Raw genomic sequence first — 27,963 nt, forward strand, 5'->3', positions numbered from 1 at the left:
CGGTTCTTTTGGGGAAAATCCTTGGATACAAATTACTCAACCTGAATACAAATTACTCAGAATTATGAATTCGATCTCTCCATCTCCAACATGAAAAGCAATACGGATAACTATCGTTTCACTTTCTTTCCAAGAACCATTCGGGCTTGGAATATGACCTCCCCTCCCAACACTATAATCTGCAAATCAGTGGAAACCTACAAAAAGCTCAAATCCAAAATGTAATATACACTCAGGATACTATATCTCTCTCTCGGACGCTCACTTTCTTCTTGGTCAATAATAATTCTCCCAATCCGAGAGCCTGACCAAAATTGTTTTGCGATTGATATGAACTTGATTTCAAACTCTAGCCTAGCTTGGCTCCACCATGGATGCTGATACAACAGGCATCACGGATTTCGACTAGTCTAAAATACAAGCTCTCATTAGTTATAAGTACGACAGAGTTCTTTACTTGACCATACAATAACAAAATGTAGCAACGGACGTTAATTCAATTTATATCAAATATCAGGATAGAAATTACAAATAATTACAGATTATATCATTTTTTAGAATTGAATTTTACTAAATCATTTACAAACAGTGATAAAATTAAACAATTGTGATGAAGACTAATCTGAAAACCCAAAAAATCTGCTGAGAAGCGGTATGTATCCATGGTTATTTTGGGGTGTAAAATATGTGTAATGTGTACTTTCTTTGGTTGAATTCATATCAGTTTAAGAAAATTTATGCCATTTATTCACCGATTGGCTTGAATGTCTTAATGATTAACCGATTTCCCTACAATTTGTATTTTGTCATGTTGAAATGGGTTTGTGCATTATTGTGCGTGCATCGTGTAATAAGAGGCTCGACATTTGCCCGGGCTGTCGGGCGACCTTTTGTTAGCTGTCCGTCTGGCATGTCGTATTCATGGACTGGAGTGCAGTGTGTGTGGAGCACGCACGGCTCAGTGTCATACTGGCCTGCCGTGTTGTTCGAGAAACACTACAACTTGTACAATCTTGAATCATGTGGTAATCCCTGAAGCAGCTGTTCCTAATTATCCCTGTGTCTTGACACTGACAGCGCAGGTGAAGGTCAAGGTGCAGACAGTGTAACACTAACACTTAGTAACAGAAAGTGTAGATCTAAGTTCTATTTAATTTACAATAAAACAGTGATGTGCAAGTAAAAAGTTTTATGTAACACAAGTGACATACAGTTACAGTGTCTACTCTAGATCTACCCCCTAGCATTAAGCCATACGTAGGCATAGCACTATATAGCACTATCAGCTAGCAGGCAGTTAGATATATTATTTAAATTATTTTAGATACCGGTAGTTATTTGGCCATTCCCATGCCCTAATTGGGTTTAACTTGTTGGTTCTTTTCATGTTAAATCTAGAGGTCTATTTCCATCTGTTTTTTTGTGGATTTAAAATTCATAAAACTTCTTTGCTCTTTGTTACACTTTTTCCCTTACATTTTCAGCATACTAATGGCAGTGCGTGTACTCAGCTCTGTCTTCTCAACTAGCTACCTGTACCAGTGTTTAAAGTCTGCATATAGCTGAGAATACCATGGGATTAAGACAAAGCAAATCTAAAACAAACTCTACCAAGTCTGCGAAATATATGTGAGTGCCCTTTCTCCTGTACTCAAATAAGTGAATGCGATGTTGATACAGGTCTGCAACTAAGTGCAAGAGCAATCCATTTTTATAGAGTGCATGTCAATTTGCATATTGATATGTTTAGAAAATCTATCTTCTCGTCATAGATTTTTTATTTTTTTATTTTTAAAGGTAAAGGCCAGTTTTGGAAACGCCCCCCTCTCAAAAAATGAAATGGAAGCTCTTTTTACCAATCATGTGAAAGAATATGTTTTGATATATATTTGGTAAATTAGTTTATCTATTTGGACGTGATAGATATAACGCATGTGTTGGGCATGTGTGCGTAGTTCCATATACATCTTTCTGTGTACAGTGCTGGTAACTTTACAAAGACTGGGCCAAATTTCTTATCATTTTGATGATTCCAGAACCTAGTAGTACACACCAATACTTATATTCTAGATGATCAACCTTTTCTGATCGATTCCACAACGTTTCTTTCACAATGCAATTCCGTAACTGGTCTTTATCTTTAAAGAAGAAAAGATTATAGAACCATAGGTAAAAGAAAATCAAGTGAAATTATCCAGAATTGTATTGGGGTTACAATGGTTTTGTTCTATAATTAAGACAATTTTGTTGAGTTGGTGTTAGGGGTTAAATTTGCTTATGGAACGCTCTTAGCGGAACCACATAGGAAACAACTTCCTCGACAATCAATCAAGGGATCAATCAATCAAAAACACCCAAACACTTTCTCAATCGATTTGAATTGCGAAATCAGAAGAGGAAAACTTTGGTTTATTTAAATGGTATGATCCATTGTATATTTAGTGGTAACAAGTGTACAATCAATAATGACAACCTTAAGTGGTGGTCTACTTGTCTTGCGGCAGACTGCCCCGAAGTACAAGTAGTATGGTCCTGGCTTCGAACCTAAAAATGACTTACAAAGTATAGCCCCTTTAATGAGGCGATGTGCATCGATGCCAAATATAAGTATATAGGCCTTTTTATGAGGCGGTGTGTACCAGTACAAAAATTAGGCCTTTGTATGAGGTAGCATATACAAATGCATTAATGATATCAGTCACAAAATCTTGCCTTCATGTGACTATTTATAAGTAAAGTGATTAAAGTACGTAAGTCGGCAATATGACGTGTGGTATTAATACTTAAGATTAAAGGGGATTAATTACGGGTAGATGTACCTCAGAACTTCGGAGAGGGAATCGGAGTTGTCTTCAACGGTGGCGGAGATCGCGTGATGTCTGTGACCGAACTAGGATGTCGTGAAGGTCACACGAAGGTAGCCTGAAGATCGAGGAACTCTGCCAATGTTCGTGGATGGCCACGTGGCGTGGTGCACTGCAGCGATGAACCGCGACCGCGAGGTCGGGGTTCCGTGAAGACAGTTCACGCGTCAGCAGGAAACACCAGAAATGAAGATTATCGAACCCAGTTCGAAATTAAATTGTCTTTCAATGAATTAAAGATGTCAGTAGACCCAGTCTACAAATAAATGTCGAAAAGGGCAAAAGTGAAGACACTCAATTCCCTATGTAACAAGAGAGCAAAAATACATGTTGCTCGGCTGAACGTAAAACGGCGACTGGTGCTATGCGTGGCAAATCTGACGCAAATCTGAGGAAACGCCCAACAGGGCCTTCGCTGATTGGTTGAACTTGTTTACCGCTATTGTCATGATTGCCGTTTTAGTACAATTACATGATTAATGCATATATATAATGAATTAAGACATGTTTTAAAGAAAAGTAATCATTTATAAAATACTAGAGAACGATAGTGAATTTTCCTCTATCTTATGGCGTGGTTACATAATTATTATACAAGTTTTGAAATTCATAATAAAAACGGTTTTTGTCCACTACACAATGAAATACTGGACGTGAATCAATATTTTGCCAAATTGAAATGCTAAGTGTATATAGTTTTAACATTTATTTATCAAATATGTATTTGATACGATTGTTCATTTTGCCAACCATTGCATATTAGGTCATCCATTCCGGAGCCAGCATCAGATGAAGTGAAACGTTATGATCCAGTCCACACTGATGCAGTCCTGTCTGTCAGTTGCCTTGGCAACAATGGATTCCTGTCGGCTGGAGCAGATCAGGTCTGTTTGATCCCAAGAAAAATACTTTAAAAGTTGATTGCTAATGATATACATGTACAGGACTCTACACTGAACAAGCCCTAAGGGCACCCCCAAAGTCCATTCCAGACCCCAACATCTGTGGAAAGAGTTTGTGTGGATCCCTGATACGTATTGCTATCTGACCACCAGAAGGCTGTTTAGAGCGATGAATTGTCCATGGCGATAACTACGGGCAGCTGACAATATCTAAAAATATCAAATTGTGTAACGTTGATGGCATGCATAGCGTTTTGTATATCATGAAAATATAACTAATCTACTCTGTTCTGCATGCATTCTTCTTCTGTTATCCATAATACTTCTTGGTGAAACTGTAATTCAAGTTAGTGCTGTAGTCAAACGTTTAACCGTCCGGTATCCGACCGCCCATGGCGGATTCCGTTTTCAATTGGACGGTTTCGTTTTCCAGTTTTTTTTTTTTTTTTTTTTTTTTTTTTTTTTTTTTTTTTTTTTTTTTTTTTATAATTTTTTTTTTTGTTTTTTAAAGTTTCGATTTATATATGCCCCTCCACCTGGTACTATGCCTGGCAATGTCTACCAGCTCAGTAATCTGTGCGTTGACTCACCACTCCGAAACTAGAACAACACTCCAATTTGTCTGTCATCTTGGTTTGAAAGTAATCTTTGTAATAGATCTCAATATGTAGTATATAATAATAATAATTCATCCAACTTTTACACACGGCGTACCACAAGGTTCTATCCTAGGTCCTCTAATGTTTTTAATTTACATTAATGATCTTACACATTCTTCTAAATGTTCTTTTAAATGAATATCCTTCCCGCGTGGGTTTTTTTCACAGTCGGTCAAAAAAACAACTAAAAAAAACTTTTTTTTTAAATTTTTTTATTTTTTTATTTTTTTTATTTATTTTTTTTAATTTTTTTTAAATCGTTTAACCGAAAACCGTCCGGTTTTGACTGGCGGTTAAACGGAATTGGAGATATCCGTGATGTTACAGCAGTAACCCGACACATGCTCCGCCGACGATTGCTCCGCCGACATTTACTCCGCAAAACGCGACAATTGCTCCTCGACATTTGCTCCGCCGACAATTGCTCCGCCGACATTTGCTCCGCCGACATATGCTCCGCCGACATTTGCTCCGCCGACATTTGCTCCGCCGACAATTACTCCGCAAAACGCGACGATTGCTCCGGTGACAAATTCTCCTCGAACGACAGTTGCTCCGCCGACATTTGCTCCGCCGACAATTGCTCCGCCGACAATTGCTCCGCAAAAAGCGATAATTGCTCCGGTGACATTTGCTCCGCCGACAATTGCTCCGCCAACAGTTGCTCCGCCGACATTTGCTCCGCCTGAAGCGACACTTGCTCCGGTGACAATGTTGATGATAATGATAATAACTAGATTTGTAATACTTGTTTTGAACAAGTATAGGTGGGCTGGTCTAACTAAAATTTGAGACAAAATAAAGGGCAAATTTAAGATAGCTTATTGTCTCAGCTACAACATACTCGAAGTTCAGCATAAACCGAGCTAAAACGACGGAGATATTGCTCGCGAAAGACGGGAATGTAGAATCCAGTTTTGAAAAAAGTCATGTCCCATAGAGAATACACGCAAAAAGTGAAAAATTGATATTCCTCCTTTAATCGCAAAAATACGCCATGATGCTTTTGTCAAAATGAAAAATTGTGAAGACTGCATTCGTAGAAGATTGTCCCAGCTAGAACATATCAAAAATTGAAGACAAAATTGATCAATATTTACAGAGATACAATCAATTTTCAAAAAAAATGCTGACGTCATAATATGCAAATTGAAATTATGAGTTCGGAGGCCATTATGATGACGTCGTGAGTTAATTGAGGGTCAAATGAGACATGAAATCATATCTCCGATTCATACTCTATCAACATATGAAAAAATAGGGGTCACCTTACATTCTAAAGAGCTACAATGGATTTTGTAAGGGCATGATTTTTTCCCTTATATGCTATGTATTACAAGAGCTCGCACGCACGGACATGTATCTTAAACGGACCCTCACTCCGTTATTAAAGGTATTACAAAGTTGTGGTATGGGGTCATGAATTTGGTTCAAATTAACAATTTCGGAAGCATATGTGTTCCTACAATATTCATTGATCGTTGTCGCGGTTGAAATCGAGTCTAAAGTTATGAAATTATAAATAATAAACTCTTAATGTTGTATAGCTCCCTCTCAAGGTCAAGATATTAATTTAGCTATGAAACAATGTTTATTGACTGAAATCGACCGATTAGCTAATCCTGTTTGGAAATTATATATCACAACTACATACTCTGAAATTTTCATGGTCGCAGCTACCATTGTACGGCCATAGGCGCTATTTGAAATTTATCAAAATTTACCGGGAGCATCGGTAAATGTTTATATTCAATTTTCCTCGAAAACAGAAGAGTTTTAGGGGCTAATTTTTTTAGTGCTTATAATACATCCACAGGGGCATCCAAATATAACAAAATTGTAAAGAATCACTATCCACCCAATTTTCAAAATTTCCCAAAAATTGGTATTACCTTTAATGGTCAGAAAAAGGTGAACAAGGTATCAAAATGCTTGAAAAAATGTGCTAAATATGATGACGAAGAAAATTTGGCGATTCTGTTTTGCAAAATGTCAGAACGCGCGCATGCGCGTGTGTGAGATATTTTATAAAATGCTTTAAATGGCCTAAAACGTATGCTAAATGATTTTGAGTTTTTTTTTTGCATTTTGAAATTTTGCGCGCGGACGTACGCGTACGCGCGCATTTTTTTGACCTTATATTGACCGGACGAATATTGACCTTAATCATGATAAATATGAATCAAAAATGGCTTTTGGTTATGAAGATATGATCATGAGTTGATTTTCAGAAAAAAATACAAAATGGCGCCTAGATGACGTCATCAGTGAAGGTCATAGTTGAAAACGTAATTGTGTTTTTTACATATGCCTATACATATATGTGTGCCAAATTTGAGCCATTTTCAAGTAATCGTGCTTACAAAAAAGTGGTTTGAAATAAGTAAAATAAATAATAAAGGCAATTCTAACGAAATTATAAGGTCTTCTGTACGCTATACAGCCCACCTGATAATAAAGGCAATTTTAACAAAATTATAAGGAGGTCTGTATTAGATACAGCCCACCTAATAATAAAGGCAATTTTAACAAAATTATAAGGTGGTCTGTATTAGATACAGCCCACCTGATAATAAATAAAGGCAATTCTAACGAAATTATAAGGTGGTCTGTACGATATACAGCCCACCTGATAAATAAATAAAGGTAATTCTAACGAAATTATAAGGTTGTCTGTACGATATACAGCCCACCTGATAAATAAATAAATAATAAAGGCAAATCTAACGAAATTATAAGGTAATCTGTACGATATACAGCCCACCTAACAATAAAGAATAATAAAGGCGATTTTAACAAAATTATAAGTTGGTCTGTATAAGATACAGCCAACCTGATAATAAAGGCAAATCTAACGAAATTATAAGGTGGTCTGTACGATATATAGCCCACCTGATAATAAATAAATAAATAAACAAAGGCAATTCTAACGAAATTATAAGGTGGTCTGTACGATATACAGCCCACCTGATAATTACAAAAATAAAATTAGTAACACCACCAACCATAATAATCATTGTTGTCATTATTATTGTGATACTGCTTCTAGTACTACATGTACTCCTACTACATGTACTAGGAAGAAGGAGGGGAAGAGGAAGAATCTTATTGTTTATTTTTTGTATTATCGAGGCATACAAATGCACAGGGAGGTAAGAGAGGGAAAAGTAAGGCGACGAAGAGGGAGAGAGAGAGGGAGAGAGAACGAGAGGGGGTAGCCGCCTATGGCCCGGGTTCAAATTCAGTTCTCTTTAATTTATTTGACCCAGTACTGATGATCATAATTTTATCTACCATGTGATTGCCATGTGTATGCCACACCGAATAGCACTAGCTCACATTTTGTTATTGTTGTCAAGAACTTATTGGCATCCAGCCAGTAGATTTTCTTCATGTGTTTGATCTTGTATTGAAAAAAAGATCAAACACATCATCATAATCTACAGAGTGCAACCAAAAATTTCTTAACAACTATTGAAATTTCTTTCAGGAAGCCTAACACTAAAAGCTGTTTTTGATTCAAAGAGCATCGTAGAGACGATGAACAAATAAGAATAATAATACATTCACTAATACATTTTCAATAATACATTTTCCCCGCCAAATAATCCGAACAAAAGAATCAACCGAGGGTAATCAACTGTTAAACGAATTTATCATGAGTCCTTGAAAAATTAATTAATACTGCTTGTCAAATATTATTGAAGAACAGCAAAGGCGAACGCGATAGTCGCTACAATTCAGAAATCATTGCTTGCCTTGCTTTTCTCTCAAAATTACCGTGAGATATCAAGCTACATAGAATTATGATCGACACATAAGATATTGTCTTGAAAACAGTCAGAAACATTAGAACTTGAATGAATAAAACATAATGCAAATGAATAAGACTAGAATGAATAGGACACAAGTTTCTACCATTTAAATCATCCAGTACCAAATACCTGAGCAAAATTCAAACCAGATGCATTAAATGGTAAACTTAAAGACAATGATTCATGACAATTGTCAATTATCATGAGTTTATCGTCTAGGCGTATTGCAAAAGATAATCAGAATAATAATGATCAGAATGATACCTCTACTATAAGGCCTAATTCTACATGTACTATAATACACTACTGCCATTGTAGATTATGCTGATAATACAAATGATATTAATGATATGATAACAATTATAATAATACTATATACTTATACTAATCGTCATCAAAATCATCATGTTCATATTCATCATAATGATAACAATAATGATGATTATAATAATTACAGTAATAACTTATCTTAACGATAATAATCATGATAAGGATAATAATCACAATAACAAACATAATAATTACAAAAATAACATTAGTAACACCACCAACCATAATAATCATTGTTGTCATTATTATTGTGATACTGCTTCTAGTACTACTCCTACTACATGTACTAGGAAGAAGGAGGGGAAGAAGAAGAATCTTATTGTTTCTTTTTTGTATTATCGAGGCATACAAATGCACAGGGAGGTAAGAGAGGGAAAAGTAAGGCGATGAAGAGAGAGAGAGAAAGGGAGAGAGAACGAGAGGGGGTAGCCTATGGCCCGGGTTCAAATTCAGTTCTCTTTAATTTATTTGACCCAGTACTGATGATCATAATTTTATCTACCATGTGATTGCCATGTGTACGCCACACCGAATAGCACTAGCTCACATTTTGTTATTGTTGTCAAGAACTTATTGGCATCCAGCCAGTAGATTTTCATCATGTGTTTGATCTTGTATTGAAAAAAAGATCAAACACATCATCATAATCTACAGAGTGCAACCAAAAATTTCTTAACAACAATTGAAATTTCTTTCAGGAAGCCTTACACTAAAAGCTGTTTTTGATTCAAAGAGCATCGTAGAGACGATGAACAAATAAGAATAATAATACATTCACTAATACATTTTCAATAATACATTTTCCCCGCCAAATAATCCGAACAAAAGAATCAACCGAGGGTAATCAACTGTTAAACGAATTTATCATGAGTCCTTGAAAAATTAATTAATACTGCTTGTCAAATATTATTGAAGAACAGCAAAGGCGAACGCGATTGTCGCTGCAATTCAGAAATCATTGCTTGCATTGCTTTTCTCTCAAAATTACCATGAGATATCAAGCTACATAGAACTATGATCGACAAAAAAAATATTGTCTTGAAAACAGTCAGAAACATTAGAACTTGAATGAATAAAACATAATGCAAATGAATAAGACTAGAATGAATAGGTCACAAGTTCATTTCTACCATTTAAATCATCACGTACCAAATACCTGAGCAAAATTCGAACCAGATGCATTTAATGGTAAGCTTAAAGACAATGATTCATGACAATTGTAAATTGTCGTGAGTTTATCGACTATATAGACGTATTGCAAAAGATAATCAGGATAATAAGGATCAGAATGATACCTCTACTACTAGGCCTACTTCTACATGAATATACTATACTACTGCCATTGTAGAATATGCTGATAATACAGATGATAATAATGATATGATTAACAATTATAACTAGACTTTAATTCGTCACTTTGACGAATTAGGTGATACGTATGCTATTTTTGTATCATGAAAGTGTGTCGATGATGATCTAATGATAATATTCATAAATACGATAATAAAGATATTGATGATGATGATTTATTTGTTTTAAATGACGATGAAAATGATTAAAAGTGGTATAGCGCCCCCTTCATGAATTCGATAGACAATTGTTATATGATTAATTTACTAAACAAGCTCAAATTTTCGCCTGATTGCAGAGCCTACCAATCATTGAACTGATATTTCGACGCACTACATACGCAACATAATGAACAAGTCTAGACTGGAATGTAGTATCATTCACCTCCCATAGGCATAAGACGGATATTAAGCAAACAATCTAATGACGTCATCAAAATGAATAAATAATTGGTAATATTGGTAATATTGAAGAATTGTCTCAGCTACAACGTATCAAAATTTAGAAGAAAATTGATCAATATTTGCAGAGATACAATCATTTTCTGTAAATATGTTGACGTCATAATATGCAAATTCGTATTTTGACTTCCAAGGCCATTATGATGACGTTAAAATGTACTTAATGGCCAAATGAGAAATGAAATCATATCTCCGACTCATTTAATCAAAATAAAAGAACAATTGGGGGTCTAGGTGCATCCCAAAGAGCTGTGATGGATTTTGTGTAATCATGTTTTTGCCTATATATGCTCTGTATTACATGTGCTCGTGCACACGGCAATTTATCTTAAAGTTGATATTCATTGATTTTAAAAACTAAATTTATTTTATTATTGCAAAGTTGAAACTTTGATTCGACAAGGTTATCAAAATCCAATGCTTGGAAATATTCGAAGTAACGATTATTATAAATTACAAAACGCTTAAATACAGCATGGGCATAGCACCGGAAGAGCTCTCCGAACGCTACTGAGATGTGTGAGATCACAGTATGGACATGACTTGCACAAGCAGACGATGCCCCATGACATCTCACACATTTTCAGTACCTGTGTTTTCATCTTTTCTTGAGTCCTTTCTCTTACTTCACTACCGTCATCCTGATTTTTTTTGAAAATTGATTGTATCTCTGTAAATATTGATCAATTTTGTCTTCAATTTTTGATATGTTCTAGCTGGGACAATCTTCTACGAATGCAGTCTTCACAATTTTTCATTTTGACAAAAGCATCATGGCGTATTTTTGCGATTAAAGGAGGAATATCAATTTTTCACTTTTTGCGTGTATTCTCTATGGGACATGACTTTTTTCAAAACTGGATTCTACATTCCTGTCTTTCGCGAGCAATATCTCCGTCGTTTTAGCTCGGTTTATGCTGAACTTCGAGTATGTTGTAGCTGAGACAATAAGCTATCTTAAATTTGCCTTTATTTTGTCTCAAATTTTAGTTAGACCAGCCCACCTATACTTGTTCAAAACAAGTATTACAAATCTAGTTATTATCATTATCATCAACATTGTCACCGGAGCAAGTGTCGCTTCAGGCGGAGCAAATGTCGGCGGAGCAACTGTTGGCGGAGCAATTGTCGGCGGAGCAAATGTCACCGGAGCAATTATCGCTTTTTGCGGAGCAATTGTCGGCGGAGTAATTGTCGGCGGAGCAAATGTCGGCGGAGCAACTGTCGTTCGAGGAGAATTTGTCACCGGAGCAATCGTCGCGTTTTGCGGAGCAATTGTCGGCGGAGCAAATGTCGGCGGAGCAATTGTCGGCGGAGCAAATGTCGAGGAGCAAATGTCGCGGAGCAATTGTCGCGTTTTGCAGAGTAAATGTCGGCGGAGCAATCGTCGGCGGAGCATGTGTCATGGAACCGTTACAGCACTGATTCAAGTGATGCATTTTATAAGCAAAAAAGATACAAAAGAAATTCTCCGGCATTTTATGTTATCAGTCAGTTAGATGTGGTGCAAGGTTGTTTTTTTTTTTCTTGTGATGATTTATGTTATGGTTGTTTTGTTAGATTTTCTTAAGCTTTTTTAATGTACAGCATATTCATGTATTGACGATGTCGTCGTTAATTATGCATGGTTTTATTTCATTGTTTTCTTCTCTTTTCTTTTCTTTTCTTCACTAGACCATTGTGTCATACCAATGGCAAGAAGGCAAAGTATTGCAGAAATGGACAGGACATTGCAGAGACGTGACTAAGGTAATATTTTTTTTCTTTGAAAATGGTAGTGGAAATTTTGATGTGCTGGAAAATTCAACCACTAGAGGATTTCCTCCCCTACTGAATAATTCCAAAATCCATTATTCTAAAATCAAATCAAATATTTCAAATAGCGCATAAGGCCATTCCATGGGGGGTCTATTCGCTATTCATAAGGACCGCTATTCATAAGGTCCGCTATTCATAAGGACCGTTATTCATAACGTGTAAATTCCCGTACTTCCTGGTCCGCTATTCATAATGGCAAAAGAGGGTCGCTATTCATAAAGAAATAAGGTTCATTAATCATAAGGACCGCTATTCATAACGTGAGATGAGGGTCGCTATTCATAATTCATATTAAGGGTCATTAATCATAAGGACCGCTATTCATAATACGAAATGAGGGTCGCTATTCATAATAGAAGAAGAGGGTCGCTATTCATAATACGAAACAAGGTTCATTACTTATAAGGGTCGCTATTCATAACACGGGAAGAGGGTCGCTATCCATAATACGAAATGAGGTTCGCTATTCATAATAGGAGAAGAGGGTCGCTATTCATAATAGGAGAAGGGGGTCGCTATTCATAATATGAGAAGAGGGTCGCTATTCATAATAGTAGAAGAGGGTCGCTATTCATAATACGAAATGAGGGTCGCTATTCATAATAGGAGAAGAGGGTCGCTATTCATAATAGGAGAAGAGGGTCGCTATTCATAATAGGAGAAGAGGGTCGCTATTCATAATAGGAGAAGAGGGTCGCTATTCATAATAGGAGAAGAGGGTCGCTATTCATAATAGGAGAAGAGGGTCGCTATTCATAATAGGAGAAGAGGGTCGCTATTCATAATAGGAGAAGAGGGTCGCTATTCATAATAGGAGAAGAGGGTCGCTATTCATAATAGGAGAAGAGGGTCGCTATTCATAATAGGAGAAGAGGGTCGCTATTCATAATAGGAGAAGAGGGTCGCTATTCATAATAGGAGAAGAGGGTTGCTATTCATAATAGGAGAAGGGGGTCGCTATTCATAATAGGAGAAGAGGGTTGCTATTCAATTCATAATAGGAGAAGAGGGTCGCTATTCATAATAGGAGAAGAGGGTCGCTATTCATAATAGGAGAAGAGGGTCGCTATTCATAATAGGAGAAGGGGGTCGCTATTCATAATAGGAGAAGAGGGTTGCTATTCAATTCATAATAGGAGAAGAGGGTCGCTATTCATAACGTGAGATGAGGGTCGCTATTCATAATTCATATTAAGGGTCATTAATCATAAGGACCGCTATTCATAATACGAAATGAGGGTCGCTATTCATAATAGGAGAAGAGGGTCGCTATTCATAATACGAAACAAGGTTCATTACTTATAAGGGTCGCTATTCATAACACGGGAAGAGGGTCGCTATTCATAATACGAAATGAGGTTCGCTATTCATAATAGGAGAAGAGGGTCGCTATTCATAATAGGAGAAGGGGGTCGCTATTCATAATAGGAGAAGAGGGTCGCTATTCATAAAGAAATAAGGTTCGTTAATCATAAGGACCGCTATTCATAACGTGAGATGAGGGTCGCTATTCATAATTCATATTAAGGGTCATTAATCATAAGGACCGCTATTCATAATACGAAATGAGGGTCGCTATTCATAATAGGAGAAGAGGGTCGCTATTCATAATACGAAACAAGGTTCATTACTTATAAGGGTCGCTATTCATAACACGGGAAGAGGGTCGCTATTCATAATACGAAATGAGGTTCGCTTTTCATAATAGGAGAAGAGGGTCGCTATTCATAATAGGAGAAGGGGGTCGCTATTCATAATAGGAGAAGAGGGTCGCTATACATAATAGGAGAAGAGGGTCGCTATTCATAATACGAAATGAGGGTCGCTATTCATAATAGGAGAAGAGGGTCGCTATTCATAATAGGAGAAGAGGGTCGCTATTCATAATAGGAGAAGAGGGTCGCTATTCATAATAGGAGAAGAGGGTCGCTATTCATAATAGGAGAAGAGGGTCGCTATTCATAATAGGAGAAGAGGGTCGCTATTCATAATAGGAGAAGAGGGTCGCTATTCATAATAGGAGAAGAGGGTCGCTATTCATAATAGGAGAAGAGGGTCGCTATTCATAATACGAAACAAGGTTCATTACTTATAAGGGTCGCTATTCATAACACGGGAAGAGGGTCGCTATTCATAATACGAAATGAGGTTCGCTATTCATAATAGGAGAAGAGGGTCGCTATTCATAATAGGAGAAGGGGGTCGCTATTCATAATAGGAGAAGAGGGTCGCTATTCATAAAGAAATAAGGTTCGTTAATCATAAGGACCGCTATTCATAACGTGAGATGAGGGTCGCTATTCATAATTCATATTAAGGGTCATTAATCATAAGGACCGCTATTCATAATACGAAATGAGGGTCGCTATTCATAATAGGAGAAGAGGGTCGCTATTCATAATACGAAACAAGGTTCATTACTTATAAGGGTCGCTATTCATAACACGGGAAGAGGGTCGCTATTCATAATACGAAATGAGGTTCGCTTTTCATAATAGGAGAAGAGGGTCGCTATTCATAATAGGAGAAGGGGGTCGCTATTCATAATAGGAGAAGAGGGTCGCTATTCATAATAGGAGAAGAGGGTCGCTATTCATAATAGGAGAAGAGGGTCGCTATTCATAATAGGAGAAGAGGGTCGCTATTCATAATAGGAGAAGAGGGTCGCTATTCATAATAGGAGAAGAGGGCCGCTATTCATAATAGGAGAAGGGGGTTGCTATTCATAATAGGAGAAGAGGGTCGCTATACATAATAGGAGAAGAGGGTCGCTATTCATAATACGAAATGAGGATCGCTATTCATAATAGGAGAAGAGGGTCGCTATTCATAATAGGAGAAGAGGGTCGCTATTCATAATAGGAGAAGAGGGTCGCTATTCATAATAGGAGAAGAGGGTCGCTATTCATAATAGGAGAAGAGGGTCGCTATTCATAATAGGAGAAGAGGGTCGCTATTCATAATAGGAGAAGAGGGTCGCTATTCATAATAGGAGAAGAGGGTCGCTATTCATAATAGGAGAAGAGGGTCGCTATTCATAATAGGAGAAGAGGGTCGCTATTCATAATAGGAGAAGAGGGTCGCTATTCATAATAGGAGAAGAGGGTCGCTATTCATAATAGGAGAAGAGGGTCGCTATTCATAATAGGAGAAGAGGGTCGCTATTCATAATAGGAGAAGAGGGTCGCTATTCATAATAGGAGAAGGGGGTCGCTATTCATAATAGGAGAAGAGGGTCGCTATTCATAATAGGAGAAGGGGGTCGCTATTCATAATAGGAGAAGAGGGTCGCTATTCATAAAGAAATAAGGTTCGTTAATCATAAGGACCGCTATTCATAACGTGAGATGAGGGTCGCTATTCATAATTCATATTAAGGGTCATTAATCATAAGGACCGCTATTCATAATACGAAATGAGGGTCGCTATTCATAATAGGAGAAGAGGGTCGCTATTCATAATACGAAACAAGGTTCATTACTTATAAGGGTCGCTATTCATAACACGGGAAGAGGGTCGCTATTCATAATACGAAATGAGGTTCGCTTTTCATAATAGGAGAAGAGGGTCGCTATTCATAATAGGAGAAGGGGGTCGCTATTCATAATAGGAGAAGAGGGTCGCTATTCATAATAGGAGAAGAGGGTCGCTATTCATAATAGGAGAAGAGGGTCGCTATTCATAATAGGAGAAGAGGGTCGCTATTCATAATAGGAGAAGAGGGTCGCTATTCATAATAGGAGAAGAGGGCCGCTATTCATAATAGGAGAAGGGGGTCGCTATTCATAATAGGAGAAGAGGGTTGCTATTCAATTCATAATAGGAGAAGAGGGTCGCTATTCATAATAGGAGAAGAGGGTCGCTATTCATAAAGAAATAAAGTTCGTTAATCATAAGGACCGCTATTCATAACGTGAGATGAGGGTCGCTATTCATAATTCATATTAAGGGTCATTAATCATAAGGACCGCTATTCATAATACGAAATGAGGGTCGCTATTCATAATAGGAGAAGAGGGTCGCTATTCATAATACGAAACAAGGTTCATTACTTATAAGGGTCGCTATTCATAACACGGGAAGAGGGTCGCTATTCATAATACGAAATGAGGTTCGCTATTCATAATAGGAGAAGAGGGTCGCTATTCATAATAGGAGAAGGGGGTCGCTATTCATAATAGGAGAAGAGGGTCGCTATTCATAAAGAAATAAGGTTCGTTAATCATAAGGACCGCTATTCATAACGTGAGATGAGGGTCGCTATTCATAATTCATATTAAGGGTCATTAATCATAAGGACCGCTATTCATAATACGAAATGAGGGTCGCTATTCATAATAGGAGAAGAGGGTCGCTATTCATAATACGAAACAAGGTTCATTACTTATAAGGGTCGCTATTCATAACACGGGAAGAGGGTCGCTATTCATAATACGAAATGAGGTTCGCTTTTCATAATAGGAGAAGAGGGTCGCTATTCATAATAGGAGAAGGGGGTCGCTATTCATAATAGGAGAAGAGGGTCGCTATACATAATAGGAGAAGAGGGTCGCTATTCATAATACGAAATGAGGGTCGCTATTCATAATAGGAGAAGAGGGTCGCTATTCATAATAGGAGAAGAGGGTCGCTATTCATAATAGGAGAAGAGGGTCGCTATTCATAATAGGAGAAGAGGGTCGCTATTCATAATAGGAGAAGAGGGTCGCTATTCATAATAGGAGAAGAGGGTCGCTATTCATAATAGGAGAAGAGGGTCGCTATTCATAATAGGAGAAGAGGGTCGCTATTCATAATAGGAGAAGAGGGTCGCTATTCATAATAGGAGAAGAGGGTCGCTATTCATAATAGGAGAAGGGGGTCGCTATTCATAATAGGAGAAGAGGGTCGCTATTCATAATAGGAGAAGGGGGTCGCTATTCATAATAGGAGAAGAGGGTCGCTATTCATAAAGAAATAAGGTTCGTTAATCATAAGGACCGCTATTCATAACGTGAGATGAGGGTCGCTATTCATAATTCATATTAAGGGTCATTAATCATTAGGACCGCTATTCATAATACGAAATGAGGGTCGCTATTCATAATAGGAGAAGAGGGTCGCTATTCATAATACGAAACAAGGTTCATTACTTATAAGGGTCGCTATTCATAACACGGGAAGAGGGTCGCTATTCATAATACGAAATGAGGTTCGCTTTTCATAATAGGAGAAGAGGGTCGCTATTCATAATAGGAGAAGGGGGTCGCTATTCATAATAGGAGAAGAGGGTCGCTATTCATAATAGGAGAAGAGGGTCGCTATTCATAATAGGAGAAGAGGGTCGCTATTCATAATAGGAGAAGAGGGTCGCTATTCATAATAGGAGAAGAGGGTCGCTATTCATAATAGGAGAAGAGGGCCGCTATTCATAATAGGAGAAGGGGGTCGCTATTCATAATAGGAGAAGAGGGTCGCTATACATAATAGGAGAAGAGGGTCGCTATTCATAATACGAAATGAGGATCGCTATTCATAATAGGAGAAGAGGGTCGCTATTCATAATAGGAGAAGAGGGTCGCTATTCATAATAGGAGAAGAGGGTCGCTATTCATAATAGGAGAAGAGGGTCGCTATTCATAATAGGAGAAGAGGGTCGCTATTCATAATAGGAGAAGAGGGTCGCTATTCATAATAGGAGAAGAGGGTCGCTATTCATAATAGGAGAAGAGGGTCGCTATTCATAATAGGAGAAGAGGGTCGCTATTCATAATAGGAGAAGAGGGTCGCTATTCATAATAGGAGAAGAGGGTCGCTATTCATAATAGGAGAAGGGGGTCGCTATTCATAATAGGAGAAGAGGGTTGCTATTCAATTCATAATAGGAGAAGAGGGTCGCTATTCATAATAGGAGAAGAGGGTCGCTATTCATAAAGAAATAAAGTTCGTTAATCATAAGGACCGCTATTCATAACGTGAGATGAGGGTCGCTATTCATAATTCATATTAAGGGTCATTAATCATAAGGACCGCTATTCATAATACGAAATGAGGGTCGCTATTCATAATAGGAGAAGAGGGTTGCTATTCATAATACGAAACAAGGTTCATTACTTATAAGGGTCGCTATTCATAACACGGGAAGAGGGTCGCTATTCATAATACGAAATGAGGTTCGCTATTCATAATAGGAGAAGAGGGTCGCTATTCATAATAGGAGAAGGGGGTCGCTATTCATAATAGGAGAAGAGGGTCGCTATTCATAAAGAAATAAGGTTCGTTAATCATAAGGACCGCTATTCATAACGTGAGATGAGGGTCGCTATTCATAATTCATATTAAGGGTCATTAATCATAAGGACCGCTATTCATAATACGAAATGAGGGTCGCTATTCATAATAGGAGAAGAGGGTCGCTATTCATAATACGAAACAAGGTTCATTACTTATAAGGGTCGCTATTCATAACACGGGAAGAGGGTCGCTATTCATAATACGAAATGAGGTTCGCTTTTCATAATAGGAGAAGAGGGTCGCTATTCATAATAGGAGAAGGGGGTCGCTATTCATAATAGGAGAAGAGGGTCGCTATTCATAATAGGAGAAGAGGGTCGCTATTCATAATAGGAGAAGAGGGTCGCTATTCATAATAGGAGAAGAGGGTCGCTATTCATAATAGGAGAAGAGGGTCGCTATTCATAATAGGAGAAGAGGGTCGCTATTCATAATAGGAGAAGAGGGTCGCTATTCATAATAGGAGAAGAGGGTCGCTATTCATAATAGGAGAAGAGGGTCGCTATTCATAATAGGAGAAGGGGGTCGCTATTCATAATAGGAGAAGAGGGTTGCTATTCAATTCATAATAGGAGAAGAGGGTCGCTATTCATAATAGGAGAAGAGGGTCGCTATTCATAATAGGAGAAGAGGTTCGCTATTCATAATACGAAATGAGGGTCGCGGATCAAGAATTTTCCAATAGGGGGGGAACGGAAATTTGAAAAATGCGCAGACCATTTTTTCAACTCAACATACCAATACTGACAAGGTCATATAAGAAGCACAATACCGGTACCTACAAGCAGGCACAATTTTGGAAAGGGGGGCAAGCTCACTTAACGTCTCTTGTCCGATATAAACATTCCCCGTTTTTAAGATATACATTTTTTTTTGACATTTTCATCGGGGGGGGGGGGGGGTGGGGGTGGGGGCTAAAGCCTCTTGCCCGAAAAGGGATTTTTCTAGTTCACAATTCGGCTAGTGAGCGAAACGAGCGAGCAAAAATTTGAGCATAATATGTATTTTGTGAAAGTGTTATTTATCACCAAGATAAACGAGAAAAGATATCAAAAATTCATATTCGGGCAGCTCGCTGTTCCCCCCCCCCCCACACCCATTACGCGCGAAAGCTTTGAACTTTCATTAATTATTATAAAAAGAAGACGATTTATTGTACCATTCTTGATTATTAATCCTTCTCTGAATTCAGTTCCCACCCCCATCCCCTCTTGCGCAAAGCGGGTAAGCTTTGACCTTTCATAGTTTAATGAAATTATTAGAGAAAGAAGACGATTAGTTGTACCATTCTCGACCCTTTTTCTTTGTCTGATTTGAGTTCCCCCACCCCCTCCCGCGCAAAGCGCGGAAGCTTTGACCTTTCATAGTTTAATGAAATTATTAGAGAAAGAAGACGATTCGTTGTTCCATTCTCGACTCTGGCTACGCGCCTGCTTTAAAGGGAAAATGAAACAATCATGATTGTGATAGCACACAATAATGTTAGTAGAAATAGTAAATAATAAAAATTATTGCAACAACCATGGATAAATCACGGCCGGGAGCGTGGGCCGAGTGTCATATCATACATAGTTTTGTGTTATTGGGCGAGGGGGCGTAGCGACCAAGCAAAACTTTGCAATGTTGAATGCTATATATCTTTCTAGCTATATTTCTAAATTTCATGGGGGACGTGTCCTCCTATCGGGCCCAGGATTGCCGCCCCTGTCCATGATTACTACCAACATGAGCTCAAATACAAGCTCAAGCGAGTTTATATGAGCTGAAGCCAAATGAAGGGCAAAATAAGAGAAGCGGCCCCCCTACCGTTAATTACAAAATTGACTTTGCATCGCAGGGGCTTTTTTAACGTTTAACTTTGATTCCGTGGCTCGAAAGTTACTGTCACTAAGCGCCATTTCCTTGTCTTTCCACCTTTTTCACCCGACTTCCCCCCCCCCCCCCCCCCCCCCCCCACTCAGTGTTATCTAGAGTACGCGTACGCATTTCCCTCTCTTTGAAAGCATCCCTCTATCTCCGGTGTGTAAAGTCAGTACGGGCCAGATTTGTGTGTATTACGGGCCGGACTTTGTTGCGTGAAAAGTACTCCTTTACCGGAGATTTTGGGAACACGAATTCGGTCCCTCCGACCCCGGAGTGGGAGGGAGGGGGGGGGGGGCTTTCCTTTTACCCTCTCTCTGTGTTTCTTTTCTCTTCTTTCTTGTCTCTTCTCTTCTCTTTTCTTTTTCTTCTCCTTTCTTTTGCTTCTCCTTTTTTTTCTTCTCTTCTTTTTCCCTCTTTTTTTGCGCGGCGAATAGGGGGGGGGGGTATTATGAATAGCAACCCTCAACTCTTTTATGAATAGCGACCCTCTTCTCCTATTATGAATAGCGACCCTCATTTCTTATTATGAATAGCGACCCTCATTTTGTATTATGAATAGCAACCCTCTACTCTTTTATGAATAGCGACCCTCTTCTCCTATTATGAATAGCGACCCTCATTTCTTATTATGAATAGCGACCCTCATTTTGTATTATGAATAGCAACCCTCTACTCTTTTATGAATAGCGACCCTCTTCTCCTATTATGAATAGCGACCCTCATTTCTTATTATGAATAGCGACCCTCATTTTGTATTATGAATAGCAACCCTCTACTCCTATTATGAATAGCGACCCTCTTCTCCCATTATGAATAGCGACCCTCATTTCGTATTATGAATAGCGACCCCCTACTCCTATTATGAATAGCGAACCTCATTTCGTATTATGAATAGCGACCCTCTTCTCCTATTATGAATAGCGACCCTCATGTCGTATTATGAATAGCGACCCTCATTTCCTATTATGAATAGCGACCCTCTTCTCCTATTATGAATAGCGACCCTCTTCTCCTATTATGAACAGCGACCCTCTTCTCCTATTATGAATAGCGACCCTCTTCTCCTATTATGAATAGCGACCCTCATGTCGTATTATGAATAGCGACCCTCTTCTCCTATTATGAATAGCAACCCTCTTCTCCTATTATGAATAGCGATCCTCACGTCGTATTATGAATAGCGACCCTCTTCTCCTATTATGAATAGCGACCCTTTTCATTGATTATGAATAATGACCCTTATGAATAATGACCCTTATGAATAGCGACCCTCATTTCGTATTATGAATAGCGACCCTCTTTCTGTGTTATGAATACCGACCCTTTTGTAATATTATGAATAGGGACCCTTATGAATAGCGACCCTCATGTCGTATTATGAATAGCGACCCTCTTCTCCTATTATGAATACCGACCCTCTTCTTTGAATATGAATAGCGGTCCTTCTGAATAATGACCCTTATGAATAATGACCCTTTTCTCCAATTATGAAAAGCGGACCTTATGAATAGCGGTCCTTATGAATAGTGGACCTTATGAATAGCGGACCTTATGAATAGCGGTCCTTATGAATAGCGACATTGACCCTTCCATGGTAGCTGCGACCATGAAAATCTCAGAGTATGCAGCTCTGATAGATACAATTTCCAATAATTGCAAATCGGTCAATTGTAGTCATGAAACGTTGTTTTAAAGCTTTGGTAATATCAGTCTTGAGAGGGAGCTATACAACATAAGGAGTTTATTAATTACAATTTCATCACTTTAGACTTGATTTCAACCGCTACAACGATCATTGAATAGTGTAAAATCGCATATGCTTCCAATATGTTCATTTGAACAAAATTCATGACCCCATACCAAATACCATATATTACTTTTAAGCTACTTTTGACCTTCTCTCTTCTGTTCTTAAAGGTTGCCTATTCTCAGGCTTTGGATCGTGTGTTCAGTGGATCAAGGGACAAGACTGCCAAGATGTGGACAAGAGAGGGAGCTGCAGGCACCACAGTCAACGAGGCCATTCTTACTTTTGTCGGCCATAATCTAGTGGTCAATGGACTTGCTTCAGGTATGAATATTATATGCAACACGACTGAATATGAGGCCAAGTCAAAAGTAAAATGTTTCAAAATGCATCCTTATTCCTTCAAAACACATTCCATCCTCCAAGCAAATGAAGAATTCCTGATTGACAATAACAACGTATTTTGTAACATTTCATTTTTGACTTGGCCCCATTTTTAGGTGTACAGCACGTTCCATGATTACATATTTATTACAAATAGGCCATCATTATAAAGGGGAATAAACAGCCTTTTTAATGAAGTAAATGGGTACCTGGTAGGAATTTATTCCTTGAAATGCTAGAGCGCCGTATGGCAGCCGTGCTAAAGCCAGAGTAATAATCAGGAGCGCCAGGAAGGTCAAATCTGACTGACATGAGCGCTATACAAGAACCCACTATTATTATTATTATTATTTATGAAGTATGATAAGACAGTAACAAGAGAGATATAAATGCTCAAACTTGAATTGCAGAATTGTTTTGAGGGGTTTATATTTCAAATGGCCTTGCTGACCACCTTCATTGATGTACAGTCAAACCTGCTTTAGTGACTACCTTTCCTACAAAGACCACATTTTTTTCCTCTTGAAAATGGTTTCTCATTGAAACATGTACTAAAGGAACCTGTCTACAAAGACCACTTTTTGTGTTTCCCTTGGATGGTCGCTATAGACAGGTTTGACTGTATTTGGAATCAATTAGGGCAACTAAATATGGGTTCCTGTCCATTCAGGGTAAGGGCGAGTGGTGAAAATCTCAAATTGCCTAGTTAGGCAAATAAAAAACTATTTGTGTGGTTTCTTGTGTAGGGAGTCTAATTTCTCAATTTTTACCCCTTTAAATAAAAAAAATCTGGTATTGTACAGTGGATGTTTCAAGACGGTTATGCACAGGAGGGCGGGATAACTCGGTCAGACTGTGGGACACAGAGACAGGTGGGTGCATCAAAGAAGTCACAACCTCACGCAATCTAGTGACACACATGGTGACAATACCCAGGACAGAGATGGTAATACAGTCCAGCGAAGACAAGTCAATCAGGTGAGAAGAGGGGAAAATTTCCATCGGATTTTAAAATCCTTTCAGACCCTCCGCTCCTGTCTGCGGCTATGAAATTTCCTACCCTTTCCATGTACAGTCAAACCTGCTTTGGTGACCACCTGTCTTCAAAGACCACATTTGTTGTTTCCCTTGAAAATAGTTTCTCATTGAATCATGTGCTAAGGGAACCTGTCTACAAAGGCCACTTTTTGTGTTTCCCTTGGGTGGTCGCTGTAGACAGGTTTGACTGTATCTTCTTATCACCAGCGGATTACATACCCTTTTTTCCTTTTTTTTCTTCTGTTTTTGACAACCTTATAAATGTTATACAAGAATTACCCGCCTGGGGATGAAAAAAATCCTAAGGTTTCTAAGGTCCATAGTACAATCCTCAGTGAGACATCCAACCCCACCCCCCCCCCCCTCCCCCTCCTAGATCATGATCCAAGTGTTGGAGCACAGAGATTTCAGGACAGAGGGCTGTCAGTATCACAAAAGCACATCTTTCCGCTATAACACCATCAAGCTTTGAAACCTAAAACTTATAACCATATTAATTGGCTTTCTGTCAATGACTTGAAGGGTTTTGACATCATGCTTTTCTGTTGTTTTCTGACACTCTTTCTTGAAGTAAATTGTGTAAGAATACAATTTCTCAATCAGTGATAATGCTAATTATCAGACGTTATGTATAGATACATCTGGGCTGGTTGAGATTGAATCGTTGATTAATGCCTAAATATATTCAGACAGATTTTTGATGAGTCCATAACTCTACCTGTGCACCGCTAGTCAGTTGGTTATAGAGTCTTGTTTAATACTGCTTTTGATGTATATTTTTTATTGTGCTTGATTTTAGAATATGGGACACAAGGACACTGGAAGAGAGTAGTGTATCCAACAAGAAGAGCTATATACAGACATGTTGTGATGTCAGGTCAGATGGGACCTACTGCCTTTCTTGCAGCAATGGCTTCAGTGGACAAGGTTGTGAAGCATCGGTAAGTACATGTACCACTCTCTTGTATTTGAATGAAATTTAGACGTGATATGATGTTAGTTCAGATCGGAACTACTGCCTTTCTTGCAGCAATGGCTTATTAAAGTGGACAAGGTTGTGAAGCATCGGTAAGTACCACTCTCTTGTATTTGAATGCAATTTAGATGTGATGTCTTTGGAGGTCAGATGGGACCTACTGCCTTCCTCGCAGCAATGGCTTCAGTGGACAAGCTTGTGAAACATCGGTAAGTACCACTCTCTTGTATTTGAATTGAATTTAAAACGTGATGCGAGTTTAGATAGAAACTATGTGTACCGGTACTGCCTTTCTCGCAGCAATGGCTTCAGTAGACAGGGTTGTGAGCATCGAAAAGTACGACTCTTAACTCTTGAATATGAAAGACTGTTATTAATGTCTTGACTGTCATCATGTCGTGTCCATATTATATTCCAGATATGGGACTTGAGGAGCTTGAGAGATCCCCTTCGAGAGTTCAAAGGTCACAGCCAGACTGCCAGTGGTTGCTGCTTCCTTCATGCACAAAGCAATTCCAGTCCCATGTTTCTCACATGTTCTCATGATCAGACTGTCAAGCTCTGGGACCAATCATCAGGAGGTACGCAATGTTTTTTGGTTTTTTTAGAAATTTCAGTCAAGCAATTTTTTTTTTTATATAATTTTTTTTTTTATAATAAAAAACTATTTTTTTTTTTTTTTTTTTTTTTTTGGGGGGGGGGGGGGGGGGGGGGGGGGGGGGGGAAGGGCAGGCATTCAGTCATAATGCATAACAGAGTGACTGTACTGTGAGACTTTAACATGTAGACTACAGATTCTACTGCGGTCCAAAGGTCCAATGCTGTAGCTGCTCACCAGAGACTGCATGACACAGTAAGGCTAAGCTCAAGGCTTTATGGATTTGCATTGAAATGTCAAATAGGGTCTGTGCTTACAGACTACCCTATTCCCACCCACCCCCCCCCCCCCCAAAAAAAAAAAACTTAAAAAATCACCAAAAAAAGATCTACAAACAATTTTTAAAGAAATTGGCAACCGAGATACTTTGGTGAAGAAAAAAAACGAAATTTTGGGATGAAATTGTTTGTCAAGTTCAAAGAATTATCATGAATTTCATTGGTTGCAAGAAAGTGTTTTATTGTGATTTTATCTCATGTTTTCCCTCTTTCCCTCTTTCTTTCTCTCTCTCTCTCTCTCTCTCTCTCTCTCTTCGTGTCCATATCCCATTCTCTTTATCTATGGCCGTCTCTCCTCTTTAAAATGCTTTTACCTCCCTCTTCCCTTTTTGTCTTGTATTACAGATTGTCTATGTACTGTGTCATTGTCAGGATCCAAACAGCTCACATCAATTACTGCTAATACAGACGGAAGGTGAGATCATTTCTCTTGGCCTTAAAAAGAAAAGAAAATTCAAATTTCAATAAAAATCAGTGATTTTGAATCTCTCAACATGTTGCCAATTTAATGATTTTAAAGCTTATTTTCCTCTTTTTTTTAATTCCTAGCATCAAACAAATACCTGCAACAAAAATGGATGCAGTGTGTGCAGAAATGTTTGCCCTTTCTACTCATACAAATGATCTGCCATAGGGCTCTGCGTCAAAACTTATTGAGCCAAACCGCAAAATCTAGAATGATTGCCGCGAAAGGGTTAAAAACTTCTAATTTTTATACAGTTTTTGTACCGTATTTGCCGGCGTAAAGGCCGCAGTATTTTTGGAAGAGAAAATATTAAAAAGTCGGGGTGCGGCGTATGCGGCGAAAGAGTAAAAAAAATAAAAAATTACAACTCAAAAACATGAAACACGGCACAAATTTTTACATATGGGACAACAATGAAAGGTGATGGACATTTTAAAATACCCCGGTAACTGTCTAGAATAATACATGTCTTACATACAATTATGTGTTATGTTTTTTAAAAGAAGGGCAAAGTTTTGTCAATCTTGTAAATAAAATTCATAACTTACCACCCAAACTCTACTGGTAGATCTAGATTTAGGTTTTTGCCACATAGCTAAAGCAACCTGAATCCTCTGGGTTGCGTGACAAAGCTATGGCGCAATCATAGAGCTAAATACTATATGTAGACACGAAATAGCTGCAAAGGATAGCATCACGGACAGGATGGCTGAGCTGTCTAAGGCGGTGATTTAGGTCGCATGTTACATTTGTTCGCAAGAGATCGAATCCCGCCTCCATACAGTATAATGAATAATTGGTTCCCGCAAGGGATTGGTCAAATCAAGAAATATTCAATTACAGTGCGGACTGGATGAATTCTTCATTCCCAGATCTCATACTAATTTGATTTTTTTTTGTTTTATTTACTTTTCATTTGCAGCATATGTGTTGGAAGCTTTGAAACTGGAGTTCAAATTCTATCTATCGGTCAGGATTGCAATGGATTGTGGGATATGAAGCCTGTCGCACAGTACTGAATCATTTTCTTGCGCTATTTCAAAGTAGAGTCGCTGTTGATCTATATTTTATCGAGAGTAGCCTGCTGACGATCACCCTGGTTTGCACAACATCACTGCCTCCTTGAATGCACTACACCACATCCATACACTACTATGTGAGTTGAGTGTTTAATTACATGATAATGTACATGTGGGACTTACTGTAATGTCTCCATTTGAAATAGGTGACACCAGTATGAACCTGTGGAATTAATGAAGGCCAGACTCTGGTTGTGAATGCAACACCTTGCCTGTTGCCTGCTATAAGGCCACTAGCTGTGGCCATTGGTAATATATTGCTATAATGGTCCTGTTGTAAGTCAATTTTGCATCCCATTTATTTATTTCCATGTCAACATAAAAACAAAATTATGAAATCTTCAATACAAAGATATGGAATGAGATATCTGAAGTGGGAGGATCATGAATAGCACATAAAGGACTCGTTAAAAATGATCCTCACAAAATTGTACAAAATAATAATAACTTTGGTACATAATTTACATAAAATCAAGATTCACAAAAAAGGGAGGATGAAGAAAATAAAGAGAAGGAGGACAAATATTGCATAAACATTGACATTTTTAGTACTGGTATAAGAATTTTTTTCAAAAAAAAATTGCTTATATAGTTGTTTAACTTGGCTAATTGTCTTAGGAAGGTTATTCTATAAAACTGAGCCGTTGTAGAAGAGAACATTAGGAGGACATTTTTGTTATTGCTTGATGTGAAGTTTGCCTTTTTCATGTTTGTGAATCAGAATCCTTGCCTGTGACTATATTTTTGTGAAAAGCGAACAAGAATGCACATGCGTGTAAAATTCACCTGTCTTTGTATTCACTATGTATCACATAGAAAAATCACCTTGAAATCAATTGCCGGTACATTAAATTCAGACAAAATACATCGTGGATAGTAATGTTTAAAACATGTATTGAAGTGTTAAAGTGAATAGTATTGGAAAATGCAAACGTATCACATGGAAAGAGAGCCTTAACATCAATTACATTTAACTTCAGACGAATATATCATACATAGTTT

At 38.1% G+C, this 27,963-nt stretch overlaps 1 protein-coding gene across 3 annotated transcripts; it reads left to right on the top strand.

Moving 5' to 3' along the window:
• Window positions 1-614: 614 nt before the first annotated feature.
• On the top strand, window positions 615-27,903 carry LOC585021 (WD repeat-containing protein 31). Of its 3 annotated transcripts, none has more exons than XM_011672043.2 (10): window positions 615-652; window positions 1,485-1,629; window positions 3,628-3,748; window positions 12,056-12,130; window positions 22,253-22,406; window positions 23,270-23,444; window positions 24,304-24,445; window positions 24,899-25,061; window positions 25,762-25,831; window positions 26,805-27,903. In XM_011672043.2, exons 2-10 carry the CDS (start codon window positions 1,574-1,576, stop codon window positions 26,899-26,901), a joined length of 1,053 nt encoding a protein of 350 aa, XP_011670345.2. In that variant the 5' UTR covers window positions 615-652; window positions 1,485-1,573; the 3' UTR covers window positions 26,902-27,903. The 3 variants fall into 3 exon arrangements, with proteins under 3 accessions (XP_011670345.2, XP_011670347.2, XP_011670346.2); XM_011672045.2 differs by lacking the exon at window positions 615-652 and adding an exon at window positions 797-1,133; XM_011672044.2 differs by lacking the exon at window positions 615-652 and adding an exon at window positions 797-1,094.
• Window positions 27,904-27,963: the final 60 nt, after the last annotated feature.

This window comes from Strongylocentrotus purpuratus, unplaced genomic scaffold (assembly GCF_000002235.5).
Source record: "Strongylocentrotus purpuratus isolate Spur 01 unplaced genomic scaffold, Spur_5.0 spur5_scaffold_4, whole genome shotgun sequence".
Taxonomy (NCBI): domain Eukaryota; kingdom Metazoa; phylum Echinodermata; class Echinoidea; order Camarodonta; family Strongylocentrotidae; genus Strongylocentrotus; species Strongylocentrotus purpuratus.